The 16,440-nt window shown below is 38.3% G+C and overlaps 2 protein-coding genes across 10 annotated transcripts in view; one reads left to right on the plus strand and one right to left on the minus strand.

Annotated features, from left to right (window-relative positions):
* The window catches only part of mia3 (MIA SH3 domain ER export factor 3), a 49,803-nt gene extending 37,212 nt beyond the window's left edge, over window positions 1-12,591 (plus strand). For 2 of the 3 annotated variants that reach the window (XM_062972395.1, XM_062972402.1), the window contains 18 exons: window positions 405-476; window positions 930-1,034; window positions 2,385-2,507; window positions 2,603-2,705; window positions 3,216-3,271; window positions 3,538-3,628; window positions 4,923-5,061; window positions 7,829-7,930; window positions 8,009-8,069; window positions 8,175-8,210; window positions 8,412-8,479; window positions 8,637-8,734; window positions 8,840-8,971; window positions 9,878-9,949; window positions 10,046-10,122; window positions 10,283-10,354; window positions 10,971-11,103; window positions 11,716-12,591. In XM_062972395.1, the coding sequence (XP_062828465.1) occupies window positions 405-476; window positions 930-1,034; window positions 2,385-2,507; window positions 2,603-2,705; window positions 3,216-3,271; window positions 3,538-3,628; window positions 4,923-5,061; window positions 7,829-7,930; window positions 8,009-8,069; window positions 8,175-8,210; window positions 8,412-8,479; window positions 8,637-8,734; window positions 8,840-8,971; window positions 9,878-9,949; window positions 10,046-10,122; window positions 10,283-10,354; window positions 10,971-11,103; window positions 11,716-12,035 (1,860 nt within the window). In that variant the 3' untranslated portion in view covers window positions 12,036-12,591. The remainder of the gene's footprint in view (window positions 1-404; window positions 477-929; window positions 1,035-2,384; window positions 2,508-2,602; window positions 2,706-3,215; window positions 3,272-3,537; window positions 3,629-4,922; window positions 5,062-7,828; window positions 7,931-8,008; window positions 8,070-8,174; window positions 8,211-8,411; window positions 8,480-8,636; window positions 8,735-8,839; window positions 8,972-9,877; window positions 9,950-10,045; window positions 10,123-10,282; window positions 10,355-10,970; window positions 11,104-11,715) is intronic. The other variant, XM_062972401.1, reaches the window with a different exon arrangement.
* A 2,796-nt stretch (window positions 12,592-15,387) lies between these two features.
* Window positions 15,388-16,440, minus strand: part of aida (axin interactor, dorsalization associated) — a 36,459-nt gene continuing 35,406 nt past the window's right edge. For 6 of the 7 annotated variants that reach the window (XM_062972416.1, XM_062972422.1, XM_062972412.1 and 3 more), the window contains 2 exons: window positions 16,189-16,306; window positions 15,388-15,841 (listed from right to left, as the gene is read on the minus strand). In XM_062972416.1, coding sequence (XP_062828486.1) covers window positions 15,745-15,841; window positions 16,189-16,306 — 215 coding nt within the window. In that variant the 3' untranslated portion in view covers window positions 15,388-15,744. The other variant, XM_062972429.1, reaches the window with a different exon arrangement.

Consider the following 16,440-nt stretch of genomic DNA (forward strand, 5'->3'; position numbering starts at 1 on the left):
GTTGTGCTAACATTAATGCATTTTAAAACATCTCTGCTGACCTCCATTTTTGAAGTAGCTAAGGAAACTATTCATGAAATACGCCATTTTTAGCAGTCTATAGTTCAGTTTTGATTTCCTGGTATAAATTGTTCAAAATGTGTGGATTGTTATTAATCTCAGAGAGAGCTTAACCATCCAGTGGCTTTATGACATGCACATCTTGGCAGCAGTGGCATTACAGCAGGATAGTGTCTTTCAAAATATATGAATTATAACTCCCATTGTCTCCAACCATTGGTTATGATGGCTGAGGCTGATTGAGGTAGCACAAAACATCTGAAGGACTCTGGCTCTGTTAGTGTAACCCAAATTAAACATGTTTTGAGAGCTGCATACAGCTTTTTATTGTTTTTCCCCCACAGATTATAGAAGCACAGAAATCTTTAGAGAAGCTCCAAGAAACCATCACATTGCATTCTGTAGAACTCTCTGAGGTAAAGTATCTGAGTCCTGAATACAAAAATGCTTTTATGTCTGAGCCAATGAAGATAATTGAAACCCAGGTCTAAATCAAGGTGAACAAAGTGATGTCTGGAAGCCTTGGAACAATCCCCTGACCCTCCTTGGGATTCCCAATTTTTTCTGCCTGAAGAAGTGATTTGCCACTTCTGGAAGCCTTCAAGAGTGACATTTCACTCTTTAAATAGGTCAGACCATTTTCTCTATTACCTCACAATTTTTTAAAACCAGAAGTGGATTTCCAGTCTATTCCTGTTTTGGGTTTTTTTTTTGTCCTCACTTATTTTTGGTAGTTCATGCAGCAAAAGTTGCCCTTCGTCCTAATCGGAACACTAAAGATTACAGAAAAGGAAACTTGTATGTTTTTGTCTAGTGTTGCATTTTAATACGATTTAAAGTTTAAGATACAAATCATTGACATTTTTTAGGTGCAGATAGCTCTCAATGAAGCTAAATTAAGTGAAGAAAAGGTTAAGTCTGACCTGCGTCGTGTACAAGAAGAGAATGTAAGGCTAAAGAAAAGTAAGGAGCAGGTGAGTGTTGTGTTTGCAAAAAGATTTACTGTTCTTAAATGAATTTTTGCCTTAAAAATACACTAGTCTCCAAGTTAGACGTGCTGAAGGTAAAAGTTATAACTTTCTAGAAATACACATAGAAGGCACAATCTGTATAAAGAATTGGATAGCAAATACGCAGAGCTACAGAACACCAGGCACAGTGTTTATGATGAATACTTAAGCACGCTAAAACATAGATGAAGTTCAGGGAAAATGGCCCCAGAAATTAAAGGAAATGAACAGAGAAATAGTAAATATATCATTTAATAGCTAAGTTAGTAATTGGTTTGTGCCCCTGAGTTTAGATGTAGCTTTATTTACAGGAAGCAAGAACTTGTCTATTTGCATCACACATGACAGGCCTCTTTAATCTGCGGCTCTCTAGGTATTTGGGCCTCCAACTCTCAGGAGCCCTAGCTAACTTGTTCAGTGGTTGGGAATTTTGGGAGCTGAAGTCCAAAACACCTTGAGGGCCACAGGATGAAGAGGTCTGCTTTAGAACATCATCTTTGTGTAAGGTATTCTGCTTTTAACATGAAATTAATCAACTATTTGAATCTGGTTATTAGAAAACCAGTCTAAAACAAAGGCTAATAGGCTGAGCAGCTGAAAAAGACTTAGTACCAGCTGTTTTGAAGAATTAAATTGAATAATAGTATGACTGTGTGATTGATGTTCCCATGTGCAACAGGTTATCCTACTAACAGCTACATATGGAAAAATAGTGCCAGATCAGAAGGTATTGTGTGCAGTCTGCTCTGAAAAACATGGTACCTTTGGGGGAAGAGATATTAATCATCATTCTGGTTCAAATTTGCTAATTTGATTTTACTGAAGAAAAGCCTATATTTATTTAGGAATGTTTTGTGATTCTCTGGCTTTCCAACAATGATAATATAACAGTGACATGATCCAGAAGATAGAGCCTTAAATACAGCCTATCCTTGGCTAGGGATATGATTTTACGGTTTCCAAGTGGTATGCAAATACTATCAGTTAATAAGATAATCAATATTTTTAGTATTGTGACTTCAATTTAAACCTTACGCGCACATAAATTCTCTTTCCTCACTTCCAGTATTTGAATGTATGGACAGATGCATTTTTAAAAATAAAATATGGCAATGATTTGCGGAAGGGGGGGATTTGGGAGAGGGGAAGAGAACTACTATCATTATTGAATGGACCAGAAGACTAAGTTAATAAGTCATATTCTTTTAGGTATATTACTTCTCTAGCCATTAAAGTATAGTTGAAGCTTGATGTTCTGATCTAAGTGTATGTCATGCTAAGTAATAGCGATACCATTGTGTTTTATGTTTTCAGTTGTTACAAGAAGCAGAAGGCTGGAGCGAGAGGCATGCAGAGCTCGGTGAACAGATAAAGTTGTATCAGAAGTCTCAGAAAGACATTGAAGAAGCACTTGCCTATAAGGAAAATGAAATTGAAGTAAGTTCAATTCTAAAGATTTTAATATATGTTTGTGACTGAATTACTGCAACAAGTAGTTGTTGATTTCACTTTGTTTTTGGCTACTGTTTTAGGTTTTAACTAACTGCATTATGCAACTGAAGCAGCTTGATGCAGATTCTGAGTCAGAAACCAAGAGGGATGAAGGAAATGATCTAGCCAATGGAGAGATTTCAGGTATTGAGATCTTGGACAACAGAACAGATTTGTGAATGTGATAACTGCCTAAGCACTCAATTTTGTGAATCAAAAAAGTGAAAGAGTCTGCTTGGAACAATAGTGATAGAAATTATGTAGGGTTTTGATATCTTTGAGCAGGGCCTGTACACCTCAGGAAGGAAATGGGAATGTGAAACTCAAGTGCAAATGGGAATATAGACTCCCGATACCAGGCCGAGCCACAGAATTCACTGCATGTTGCCTTATGTTAGATACATTTCTTGAGTGGTTGGGGACATCCATAATGTGAATAATTCATAAAATGAATAACTAGCTTCTATTGCTGTTATGAGCTTATATTAAACATGGATTTATTAGTAATTTCTAATATTAATTCCTTTTTTTACTCTGTTGAAATTGTTATGATTTTCTCAATTTCAAGCAGTTATCTATAAAGCCTTGATCTGTCAGTTTTGAAAAAAAAAATAGCTTGAATATTAAAGGGAGAATTTTCTTTCAATCTCCTAGATACCAGGAATGAAAAGATGAAGAGCCAGATTAAGCAGATGATGGATGTTTCAAGGGTATAACACTTCAATTTATCTAATGTAAGGGTGGGCAGTTACGGAAGGCCCAGGGACTTCAACAGCTCCATTCCCCAGCCCCCTCTGGATCATTCCTGGCCACTTATTCAAAAACCCAAAGCTATTTGTGAGCTGAAAGAAGTGTCTCCCCAACCTTAAAATGGATAATTGTAGCATCAGGAAGCAAGGTGGGGCTTTTGGTTGACTGTTTCCAGGCAAATTTGGCCTATATGTTTGTCTCACTTGGAGTTTGTTGCCTTTTGCAGGTAAAAACAACATTATCTATCATTGAAGAAGAAAGAGATAATTTACGCTCCAAACTCAATGATGAAGTATCATCAAGGCATGAATTAGAAGGTGTGTGGCAAAAGAATACATTAGAATGTCTGGCATAGAGGCTATAGTTTTTGGAAAACTGTTGGAACACTTATGCTGTGATAGGAGGTGGTGAATACATCTTCTTTAGCATAATTATGTGTGTACAGTTTCATCCAGAAGAGCTATCTCAATTGGCCCAATAACCTTTTACACTTAATTCTTTCTCTCAGATTGTTTAATATCCCTGTGAAAGGGCTGATAGAGATTGTCTGAAGTTTTAGGGTTCAATGTCACCAGTATGCTGTGCTTTTATCTTTTCAGTTATGTTTTTAATTGTCTTAAACCTTTTAATGTTGTGTTGCTTAAATAGAACTGTTATTTGTGTTTTAACTTTTGTAGAATAAGATATTAGCTGAATTTTGGGTTTAAATTATTGCAAACTGCTTTTGATGCCATGCTAGGAGAAAAATCACAGTATAAATATGATAAATAACCCAGAAGTTTGAAGACAAAAGATTTACCTGGTTGTTTTAAATGAATATGTGATGCGTATCCTTTTCACCCTGCTTTTGGAACCCAGTTTCTCCCCTGCCAGTCCATAATGCTGCAGTCAAAGCTTCAACTACCATTATCTTGACTAGATTCAGCACTCTTGTGGCCTCTAGTTGCTTGATCGCCATATATCATCTTTGAAAGTATCTTTTGACTGTTCATTTTCATATTGCCAAAAGAGCAGAAGACCCAAAAAAAACAGAGACTGCATAATTTTCCAGTTCTGTTGTTTTCAATCTTCCAAGGCCCACTGTTATTTCATATGGTACTTTTTTGGTCATTTTCTATTGAGTTCTCTTCCATCAAGCCACTTTATCCCAACAAATCCCCTTCTCCTTCACTTTGAAGCTTACAGCATCTCCTGGCCTTAATTTGTAGAAAGCTTCTTCAGAGTTCTCTCTCTGACAAACACTTTTCTTTCTCTACCTTTCTTTTGGTGTTTTTGCCCCTCTCAGTTTCATGTCTCAGTATCTCTTGCAACCTCTTCCCAGGGATTGGCCTGCTTCACCTGTCTTTTAGTACCAGAAAAATTGAACATTCTCCCTTCTGTTGCGAAAGCATGTCTGCAAAAGTATTTCCCCAAGTATTTCAATGTTTTTTATCCAGGCCAGCTATGAAGACAGTAGCCTTTTTGTAAATATTTATTGGAATCATGCAGACAGAATTGGCTCTAGATGTATTTGATGTATTTCTTGAAGCTGATATCAGAAGCGTTTCAGCATTGGTGTAAGAAGTATCTGCTGTTACAGATGAGAAACTATATGGATTTGTTTTATTGCAGAGCAAATCAAGAAACTGGAGCATGAATCCTGTTCCTTACAGACTGTAAAATCACAGCTAGAAAGTGAATGTAAAACCCTGCAACAAAAAGTAGAGATTCTCAATGAACTTTATCAGCAGAAAGAGATGGCACTTCAAAAGTAAGTACTGAGGTGTTACATAAAGGTGGCCTAAAACAGTGAAATGAAGTGTTGCCCAACCCTGTTTTTGCAATCCCCCAAAATCCCTTGATTTTTCTATGAAAAGAAAATTGATAATTTTTGCCTGCAAATGCTTAAAAGCTGCCTCTAAATGAAGCAAAATTCTCAGTCCCTGAAACACCAAAATCTCTAAAAAAGGATTAGACAAATAAGGAAGTGCCATGATCTCAGTTCTCGTGCACTGCTAGTTGGCCTGCCAAAGATGGGGGATGGAGAAGTGTTAAAATTGTCAGCAAAATGGAGTAAACCAAAAGGGATTTAACTAAAGATATTGAATTAATATCTCTTAGAGGAGCCTCCGGTGGCCTAGGGGATAAAAGCCTTGTGACTTGAAGGTTGGGTTGCTGACCTGAAGGCTGTCAGGTTTGAATCCCACCCAGGGAGAGCGCGGATGAGCTCCCTCTATCAGCTTCAGCTCCATGCGGGGACATGAGAGAAGCCTCCCACAAGGATGGTAAAACATCAAAACATCCGGGTATCCCCTGGGCAACCTCCTTGAAGATGGCCAATTCTCTCACTCCAGAAGCAACTCCGGTTGCTCCTGACACGAAAAAAAATATCTTAGAAGAATTGTATGGAAATCAACCTCTGATCTGGGCAGTTTTAAGTCTTGTACACAAATAAACTAAAGTCGGAAGAGGATGGAGGCACATATCCAAGCCATGCCTTTCCTGCCTCCTTGTTTTCTCGTGACTAAATGTGCTTATAGCTTCTGAACCCAGCTTTATAAAAGTTCCTGACTGAGAGAGCCTTAAAGGCATATTCAGCCAAATGTACTTACAAAATCTTTCACTAAACAGGATTAGTGAGAATATGAGGATTTGAGAAATTGTGTTTACGTGTATGTCTGCATCTCCTCTCCATATTAGCCTCTTTTCTACATTATGTTCTGGCCAATTCAGACTATTCCTTTGAAATAGGCACAATAATGGTAGTACAGTAGAGTCTCACTTATCCAACATAAACGGGCCGGCAAAATGTTGGATAAGCGAATATGTTGGATAATAAGGAGGCATTAAGGAAAAGCCTATTAAACATCAAATTAGGTTATGATTTTACAAATTAAGCACCAAAACATCATGTTATACAACAAATTTGACAGAAAAAGTAGTTCAATACGCAGTAATGCTATTTAGTAATTACTGTATTTACGAATTTAGCACCAAAATCTTATGATGTATTGAAAACATTGACTACAAAAACGCGTTGGATAATCCAGAATGTTGGATAAATGAGTGTTGGATAAGTGAGACTCTACTATAATAATGTTGGTTTTAACATTCAAAGCAAGAGAGAGATTTTTATGTGAATAGTTTCAGGAGACACAAGTAAATCAATATGTCCCAATATGCCTAGTTGCACTTTTCCTTAAACCATATTTCTAGACATATTAATTACAAATCAAAACAAACATTATTGAAATCCTCTTAAGAACAATGAAAGCTGCAGAACTACTCAGTCAAGTCAGGAAAATAATTAGATACACTTTTGAAACACAGTTTAAAAAATGGTCTTGAGAGTTCTTTAATTTGATTATATTGCAAATCATTGTTTTGGTGTATTCTGTGTATTTGGTGTATTTTGGTGTATTCTATGTGTTTTCACGTTGCTTTACATTATATGAATTTGTTTGAAAACCTTCCAGAAGTTCAACTGCTTCTGCACTCTTATGGTTACCATACATATTACAACTTCAGAGAAACAGTGATTGCATTAATAAAAAGATAACATAGTGGTGAAATGTTTCTAGGATGTTTCCCCACCAATGTTATGGAACGGAGTTGCTCCTGCAGAATTCTGGGAAATGTAGATCAGGGTGAACCCTTTGGAATACTTAGCTTCCCTAAACTATATTTCCCAGAATTCTGCAGGAGCAGATCAGACAATAGCCTCTGTTCTATAATGTTGGTGAGAAAATGTCGCTAGATTTGTGTCCAAGATTTTTTATATAGTAAACGTGCTAATAAGAGCTAAAATCTGGCTTGAATCTGATGTCAAGCATGTAATATAGTTCTGAAATTGAAATCACTGTTTTGATATTTTTTTTGTTTCGTTTTGGGGGCTTACATTTTCTGATAGTGACCTGAGTTGCCCCATCCCTTTCATTTATGTTTTAAATGAGCTCTTTTCTAGGACCCTGTATTCTTCTCTAACAGTAAAAATATGCTTTGTGTACAGATGAAAATAATTTATCCCTCATTGTACATCAGGGGTGGAGAACTGAGCTTTGGGTGGAGACCATTTTTCTTCTTTGTGGCCACTAGTGGGCCACAATGGCCTTTTTGATGTATCCAGATTTGTGACATCAATTTTCAGTTGCCTTGTTAACTTGATTTTTTTACAGGAGAAATCAAGTCTTAGGAGAATTGAGCTGTTAGGGAGAGCAACTTCCTCCATTTTTTGTGGTTTTGAAAGATTTGGGTTAGTCTGGGGCTAAATTGTCTGAAAATTGGTCCCCGGTAACTTTGAGGGGCTTCTGGGGGTCCCAAGACTTCTGTGTGTGTGTGTGTGGGGGGGTGTCCTATGTCATTCGTAGGCTGCACTTTGTGCACCTGTACCTTACATTAATAGGTTGAAGGGCAAGTCTCTTATATATTTTACTAAGTTCCTTTGTCTCCACCCCTGTTGATATTCATGCCTGATTTGTGGTTGACAACTGACCATTCCATATTGAGCATTTTTGTTTTATTAATTATACTTCTCCTAGGAAGTTGACACAGGAAGAGTATGAGCGTCAAGAAAAGGAGCAGAAGCTTTCAGCTGCAGATGAAAAAGCAATCCTGGCTGTTGAAGAAGTGAAAGTTTACAAGTAATTATAACATGTGAAAAATTCATAGCTTGCATTTTTGGATTGTGAACATAATTAATCTCTCAACCTTTTCAACAGACAGAGAATTCAGGAAATGGAAGAAGAATTGCAAAAAACGGAGCGGTCTTATAAAAATCAGGTGTGCTGTTATCTTAAGTGATTATTCCAATAAAAGTAAATGTGAAATAGGAGATAGTTTAGAAACTAATATTTACCTTTGTTTTTGTTTCCTCAATGTTTGAAGATCGGTACCCATGAAAAGAAAGCTCATGACAATTGGGTAAGTTTGTAGTTTGTTTTTTACTAATCACAATCTAGTTTTGGAATATTGTGCATTATTGTATTAAGTTAGTGTGAGATTTTCTAATATACTAGAGCAAGACAGAATGATGTTGGCAGAGCAGTAGTAGACACTCTTACGAGTATATTGAATGTATACTTTCCTAGCAATTCTTGACCTGTACAGTTTTTCTTCTTATAGCTCATAGCACGTTCGGCAGAGAGGGCACTAGTTGAAGAAAAAAGGGAAGCTGCCAACCTGAGGCAAAAGTAAGAATATTCTTTTCATGTGTTTTCAAAAGGGAAATTTTAACTATCAATAAAAGAAATATTTTATGCGTGTGTCTATTTATGAAGAAAATTTCTTCAATACTGTATAAAACAATCTTTATAGAGTTTTGAGCTAAACTGTTAATTTTTTAATTAGGCTGATTGAAGTGAATCAAAAGATAGCTGCTCTTCAGAGACCAGTAATTGTGAAGCCAACGGCTGGCTGGCCAGATCATCAGGGGCCCCCTCGCAGAGGTAAATGTGCTCATCTTGTGACTCCTGAGGTGAAATACCAGGCTGGCCTTTGAAGAGGAGATAATATTCTACACATATGGTTGTGCACTATTCCTATGACTGCAGGTCCATTAAGTCGAGATGGATCTTTTGGACCTTCCCCTGTGAGTGGTGGAGCGCCTTCACCCCCGCTGATGATGGAGCCCCCTGGGCGACCCCTATCTGCCAATCCAAGGGATGGATCGAGAGGTGAACTTGGTAAGAAACTGATTTTCCTCTTGAAGTCACGCCATTGTAATGTAACACTTGCAACTCAAGTATAGTTTCTCGTTGCATAACAGGACACTCCCTCCTGCTCTCACTGTGTTCCCTTCCATCTTCTCCACTGGGTCTTTCATCCCTTAGAACAAGTTTGAAAGTGGAGGGGAAGGAGGCTGTAGGGTGGCAGCTCCCAACCTTTGGTCCTCCAGTTGTTTTGGACTTTGATTCCCAGGAATCCTAGCTATCTTACTAGCTGGTAGGAATTGTGGAACTGAAGTTAAAAACACCTGGAGGACCAAAGGATGGGAACCACTGACACCTATGGTGCCTTTTTGTTTAGTGAACAGACTGTTGGATACCTTTTATTGGTTTCTTCATAAATTGATATTTGGTGCTGTTCTGCACCTTGCAACACCTATCCTTGTGTCTTGATGTGGCTGCAATGAGATAGTGTTGTTATTAACTTTTATTAACTTGTGTTATCAGTTTCCCAGTACAATTAACAATAGCATGATCAGTCAGGCTGTATTTTTTAAACCTTTGTCTGATGAAGAAGCTACAGCAATTTAGCTTTTATCTTTGATTACTTAAATATGGATATCATTGTGGCGTGTACATTGCGGTGACTTTAAATAAGCATTTGATTCTGTTTTGTGTCTGTTGGTTAATTAAATTAATTAATTTTTTCCCTTTTGGGTGTATGTTATTTTTAATGCTGCTTTTCACCTAGTACCTGAGTTTTAATTATTGATTATATAATACCTTTTTCTTTTTCTTTTGCAAGCCAGGGTATATTTATTTGTGGGTGGGTGTATGTGTAAATAAACTGAGAGTATGGCCTCTGTCTCTAAACTGTGCTGCAAAAATAATTGCTTACCAACGTTTGCATTCAATCCTCTTCAGGTGCCGCTATAGTTGATGGCCCTCCAGTCCCAAGAAGGCATCCTGAGCTGTCTGGGAGAATGTCTGCTCCAGGTGAGGAGCGACCAGAGGCTGCCACTATGCAATGGTAAAAAGTCACAAGCACTGTCAAAAGCAGTATAAAATGTATTGTTTCTCTCTTATTTCTAGATCTGGGCCCTGCTGTAGCAGCCCTAGTTAACTGTGGGCCAAGAACATCCTCTCCTTCTACTGGCCTGGATGGAATGGTAAGAAGCACTGTTGTCTTTTTCTTCTGCTAAGGTGACACTGGGCAGAACCCTTGCTTTATTAGATCCATTGTATATTCCTTATTATCTTTTACTTATGTCTCGTGTTCTATTTTGTCTGTCATGTCATTGCCATTATGTTGCTGGGGGGAAAATAAAGCAAAACCCTCCCAAAGAGTTTGAAGCTCCTTGTGTTTCTGATGCCCAACCTTCATCTGCTGAAGCAACTGCAGTGAGTACCAAATGGCTGGGAGTGGTGCTTCTGCTTCTCCCTGGTTTGAGAGGACGTGTTAGGAGCATGGTGCTTCCTGTCTCAGCACAAAACAAGTGTTGCAAAGCTTATTTGAAGTCGCACAGTGCACACCTCATTCTCTGGCTTATTTTTTTCGTGCATTGTGGGGGCAACTAATACCTCATAACACTGCATTTGGAAAAAGCTTCTTCTACTGACTTAAAGACAACATAACCAAGTTATTTTGCAAAAAATTCTGTGGTGGTTCATAACACCTGGGGCTTTTTTAAACCTTGGGTACTTTCCTATTTTTGTGTGGTGAAGCTAATTATCTGTTTGGATTTCCTTATATTTTAAAGGAAAACGCAAATACATATTTTTGTAGAATATTTCCAGAGTTTAACAGGTTGGTCAGCTTTGTGACACATCTGAAATATCTTTTGAGGACATGACTTGTTTGATGCTTGAATCTGCAGCATTAAGGTGAAGGAAAATCTTTAGTGTGTCGTGAAAACCCACAGCTAACCAGCACTACATCTCAAAGCACCTTTAGGTCAAAATGTTGGCATGTATTCTACAGATGTGTCTAGAAAACTAACGCTTCAATCTTGTACAGGTTAACATTGGCCCTAAAGGCCCGTCATCCTTCCCAGGGGGTCCTCTAATGGCATCCCCAGGACCTTTGCCACCTCCAGTTCGATTTGGGCCACCACCTCGGGCACCCTATGGATCTCGGCCTCCTCCTCTAGGTAGGATTCCTGTCTTTTACATTGTGCTAAAAACAATTTGTAAACAATTTTGTTTTTCTTATACGTCAGAAACCCACTAAAGACAATTTTTTAAAGAAATAGCCATTTTCTTTTACAGTATAAAAAAGAATAAAAGAGAGGGTACTTTATCTGAAGGTGTAGATTGATATCTAAAGACGTTCATGCTAAAATAGATTAATCAGTCTTAAACTTGCTGCTGGATGCCCACAGACACATACTTCTTTTCTTTGTATGCATTATGCTTTTTAATATTCCTGGTTACTGCAGAATTTTGAAGGCTTGCACAATGAGGCTTCTTTGAATAGTTGGCTGATTTATTCTAGCTAAATATAACTTGAGTAAATACGATAGCTTCTCAGCAACAGGAAAATACTATTTATAGCTAAGAAGTGACAAGAGGACACAGTCATTTTATCCTCTGGCAGTGAAACTTTATTATTGCTTGGATTTGGACATTTATCTGTAGGCATGAAAGCTTGTTGAAAATTATGTGTTCCATACTTCTTGTTGTGTTTCTACTAAAGTGGTGAGGAAGGATAACTTGTTTTTAAAGAGGAATAATTTCACTGCTCTTCTTGCTTTTCCCTCCAGTGCGTGTTGGTCCTCCACCACCTCTTCCAAGAGACTATCCACCCGGCCCTCCCTTTGGAATGAGAGACTTCCCACCGGGCCCCATCCCACCTCCTGAACAGAGGGGATACCTCCGTGGCCCACCTCCTTTCCGGCCTCCGCCCCAAAGAGATTTCCCTCCAGGTCCACGGCTACCTCCACAAGGATTAAGGGACTACCCTCCTTCCTCTACCAGAGACTTGCTGCCTTCAGGCCCCAGCGACTACCCAGGGGGCCCTCCTTGTCCCCCGTCTCCAGCCAGCTCTCGGGACTCAGCACATCCTTCTGAACAGAAACCATGACTTTGGATTTCTGAACTGATCTCTACCACGTTTCATGTGGTGAGAATTTCAATGGCTTTAGTAGGACCAATTGGTTTCTCCATAGACTTGGTTTCAGTGTAGCTATTTTTTTTTTTGCAGAAATAATTTCTCTAGCAATGCGCATTTTGATCACTTTTAAAATCAGGACTTGTTCATCCTCTTGGGATGCAAGTATAATTCTTCTGTGATGACTCTGAAGCCTGCTTCAACAGCTGTGGCCGACCCACAGCTCTCAACGTGCAATATACGAAAGTACCTGTGTGGTTAGTTTTTAATTAATGTAGCCTTATGTAACCAGTTGGTGAATGACTTCAAAATTATAATCTGAACATTTCCTGTGGAAATACCTTTGGTAAGAAATACTACCCTTTGCATATAGCGTACAGTGACTGTAGACAAGTGGTTTACATAAGGGTTCTAATGCAAATCTTTAAAAATCATCTGGTGGGAAAGACCAGAGGCAGACTACACTGTACTCGGACACATCTACTAATAAAGAGAGTAAAATCCTTTTTTGCTACTTTTGAAGAACAAATTTTGTCTAGTAAGTGACTTGATGGATTTTTATTAAAAGCACAAAAGCATGTGATTTAGAGAGCCTTTGCATGGGGAATCCTAAAGCAATGCACATTTATTTATTTACTTACTACATTTCTATCCCGCTCCCTCTCACCCTGAAGGGGACTCAGCAGCACATGATGAAACCTTGTCTGCATAATGAAATACAGCTTGAAAATTTCAGGATCAAAAATCACAGCTTGAAATTGTTCCATTTTATACTAAATCATTTGGTAAATATTGGTAATTATATAGTAATAGCATATTGTATTGGTCTAAAGGCCGAAGAATGGAATCCTCTGGTCAGGGTTTTGCGAGCCAGGGGGTGGGGGTGGGGGTTCAAATGACTTCCCTGGTCCCTTGGATGGAGAACTTTTCTCCAAATCTTGCACTATCTCCAGACAAATCTGTCCAGCCTACATGTGATTGGTCAGTTAGGACAGAATCAACAATGAGAAACATACCTTTCTCCTGGAAAAGTATAGATTGCTGCAGGTTGCCCATGTCATTTGTAGGCATACATTGAAAAAAAGAGCATTTTAATGTCTTATAAAATTTGGGAATGTGCAGTTATCCTCAGAAAGGCTGAACAGTTGTCATGCGACACTTAACGTTTGGTGGTGGGAATGGAGTGCAGCCAGCAATATAATCCACCGAGTTAACCCTTCAAACATGCCAGCCTTCAAACATGGCATTTGTGGAATCTTTAGCACTCACAGGATAAGATAAGCGTCTCTTATGGATCAGGAGTTATGAGCAAGTTTTAGGGCAAGTGTAAATTGACATTTTTTTACAGGGAAGGAAGAAAATGGCAAAATACCTAAAGTTATGCTATTTGCATTACATTTCAAAATCGGTGCAGCACAAGTTTGTGGCCATTTAAAGTTAATTAAAGTTAAAAACCAGGTCAGCAATGAATACAATAGGATTAAAATTTAAGAGAATACTGTGCTAAAATTCTAACAACACATAGAATGATAGGGATTGAATTCCTGGTTCCCAATAAAGATGGATAGCCCAGAAAATAATATAGAATATAAAAGGCATAAAGACCAACTGTATTGTATGAACTGAAAGACAGGACAACAGTTCTATGAAAAAGACATAAGTCCATATTAGAATATTGTTTGCAATTCATATAGTATTTTCAAAAAACACTGTAGATCTTTTCAAATCTCAAAAAGATCAAGAGAATGAAGTGCCTTGCCTGAAAGAAAGGCTAATCCTTTTCCTCCAAAACCAGAAGAAAGCCATATCATTCTAGATGTTGTTGGGTGACTCTTCCATCATCCCTGGCTATGCTCCCTGAAGTAGGTAAGGAATAAAATTCAGATTCAAGAGGGTCGCAGGTTCCCCACCCCAGGGGAGGTTCGATGAAGCTTTTCCCCTCAATTATTTAACAATAATAGGTCTAATCGAAAACCTTATTTGTGGGTAGACACATTCAGAAGTTCAGCATCGAAGTCCAGGGTAAACAATTGTTGAAGGGTAAGGGGCCACATTAGCTCCCAAGGAGACTTTGGAGGGTCCACCTCTAAACAACAACAAAAAAAAAAACAATGTATCTTCTCACAGGTATACACATGCTTTGCATAGTCTTTGTCCATTGCCATGTAGTCTGTTTATTTGGAATTGGTTATATCTCCCTAACCATTCCAATCAAAAGACTCATCCCATCAGGGTTTAGTGATGCCCATAACAGCTTTCCTGTGTTACTCATGTGATAGGGTGACATAAGGAAGAGAGAGCAGGTTTGTTTTCTGCTGTCCTTCAAACCAGGACTCAGAGCAATGGGTTCAAACTACAGGAAAGAAGATTCCACCTGAACATTAGGAAGAACTTCCTGACCATAAGAGCTGTTCAGCAGTGGAACTCTTTGCTTTGGAGTCTGGTGGAAGCTGCTTCTTGTGTTTTAAACTGTGTATATTGCTGGTGTATTTGTGCTGTTACTTTTGTAACATTGTGAGCCGCCCCGAGTCCCCACGGGGAGATGGTGGCGGGGTATAAATAAAGTTTTATTTATTATTATTATTCCTTGGAAAATTTTAAACAGGCTGGATGGCCATCTGTCAGAGATACTTTGTGCTCTTCCTACATGACAGCGGGTTGGACTAGATGGCCCATGTGGTCTCTTCCAACTATGATTCTATTAAGTACATCTTAATTATTTACCATGCTCTATGTATAAAAGCAGAGACATTTAAGACCATGTTTTCCTCTGCTTCCTTATTTATTTCTGCCTAGCAGTGAGTTGTTATACTCTAATTCTCCCTGTATCACTGAGTGTTCCCAATGCTTGATATTTCCTGTCTTCCTCCTCTGTGTGACACGATTTAAACCCCTCCAGATGAAGTCTCCAAAATTCCTCTACCAATTGTATTGTTAATATCGATTCTGACACAATTGTAATTACAATCATTTTGCACATGGATGTCATAAAATGGGATTATTTTAACCGCTGCTTAAAACCTACATACATATCCACATATGTTTTTCTGGAAAGTTGAACTAAACTCTGTTATATTGTCTCTTTCCTTTTCAGAAAGAGATAGACAAAGATATTTGAGAAAACTCCAGAGATAGATAAGCAGATGTTGTTTCAGAGAACTTTCTAGCAGCTGATAAATATTATATATTGAATCTATGCAGTATCCTAATACCAAGTCCCTTTATGATTAAATATTTTTCTATGACTTTTTAATCTTAAATGCTTCCAGAAAGAGAGCCAATAATGGAAAAGATACAGAATAAAAAGAGCTAAACACTCAAAGAATTAAATTTGATACTGGCACATCTTTATTGCTGTATCTGATAGGGGAGATAATGACTTCTCAACCGCTTTAGTTAGAGGTTCTGATGCAAGTGTAGAAACAATTACAAAACGGAACACACACCAGTCCAGTTAGGAAGAATTCACAACACACTTTGGAACATCTGTGATAAAAAATATACATTCCAAAGAAAACTGGACTTCGATGCGGGGACATAGCTGCTGATTCACTGTTGTGCAGCACCATGATCATCCCCTTTGACCATCTGGGTAAAATGCAGCCATTCTTCCTAGCTGCTGAAGGGTGAGTGCTACATAGGCAGCTACTACGATTCTGTGCCAAGCAGTTCAGTTCACAAGTCACTCTTTATGCAGTGTTTGATGAAGGTGAAGATAAAGTGGCTTCTTGGTCAGCAATTGAAGTTTCTTCCTCTTGAAGTCAGTTGGTTTTTTGTATCTGTAATCATGAAATTGTCACAATTGATATTAATGCTACTTTGCTACAGCCCCTAAATCCTATCCACTTCTGTTGAGTTTCTGACAAGCCACAGAAGCACATAAACTAATCTAGACTTTAGATTCAACGAAACAAGGTTCAAACCCATGCAGAGCATTTGTTTGGGCAACTGTTTAGGAGAGCATAACTCTAGGAAAGTCTTTGGCTACATACAGATTACAGTCTGCACTGCAGAGAAGTACCTGTAGAAAGAAAAGCTATACTGTATTCCTCACTTTTCAGAAATTGGTCAGCATTTTCAGTCTATCAGTCTCTGAGTGCAAAAGATAAGCACGGTGACAACTTACAGTTCTATAACAATTGGTCCAGGTTTAATTTCATCCATTTCCATGAAGGCAAAACATTTGGTACTGGTGAACCTCTTCTTAGGCTTATAGTGTTTAAATTCAAAGAAAATAGCTGCACCTGAAGGACGAAGGAAATCAATCTAAATCACACTTTGTAAATTACAATGTCAGATCCTACAGACTTGGTACAAAGCTGTCCACCAGCACTGGCAGCACTTCTTTACTATAAATCTAAGATGATACTGTGCTATT

The sequence above is a fragment of the Anolis carolinensis genome, chromosome 1, assembly GCF_035594765.1.
Source record: "Anolis carolinensis isolate JA03-04 chromosome 1, rAnoCar3.1.pri, whole genome shotgun sequence".
NCBI lineage: Eukaryota > Metazoa > Chordata > Lepidosauria > Squamata > Dactyloidae > Anolis > Anolis carolinensis.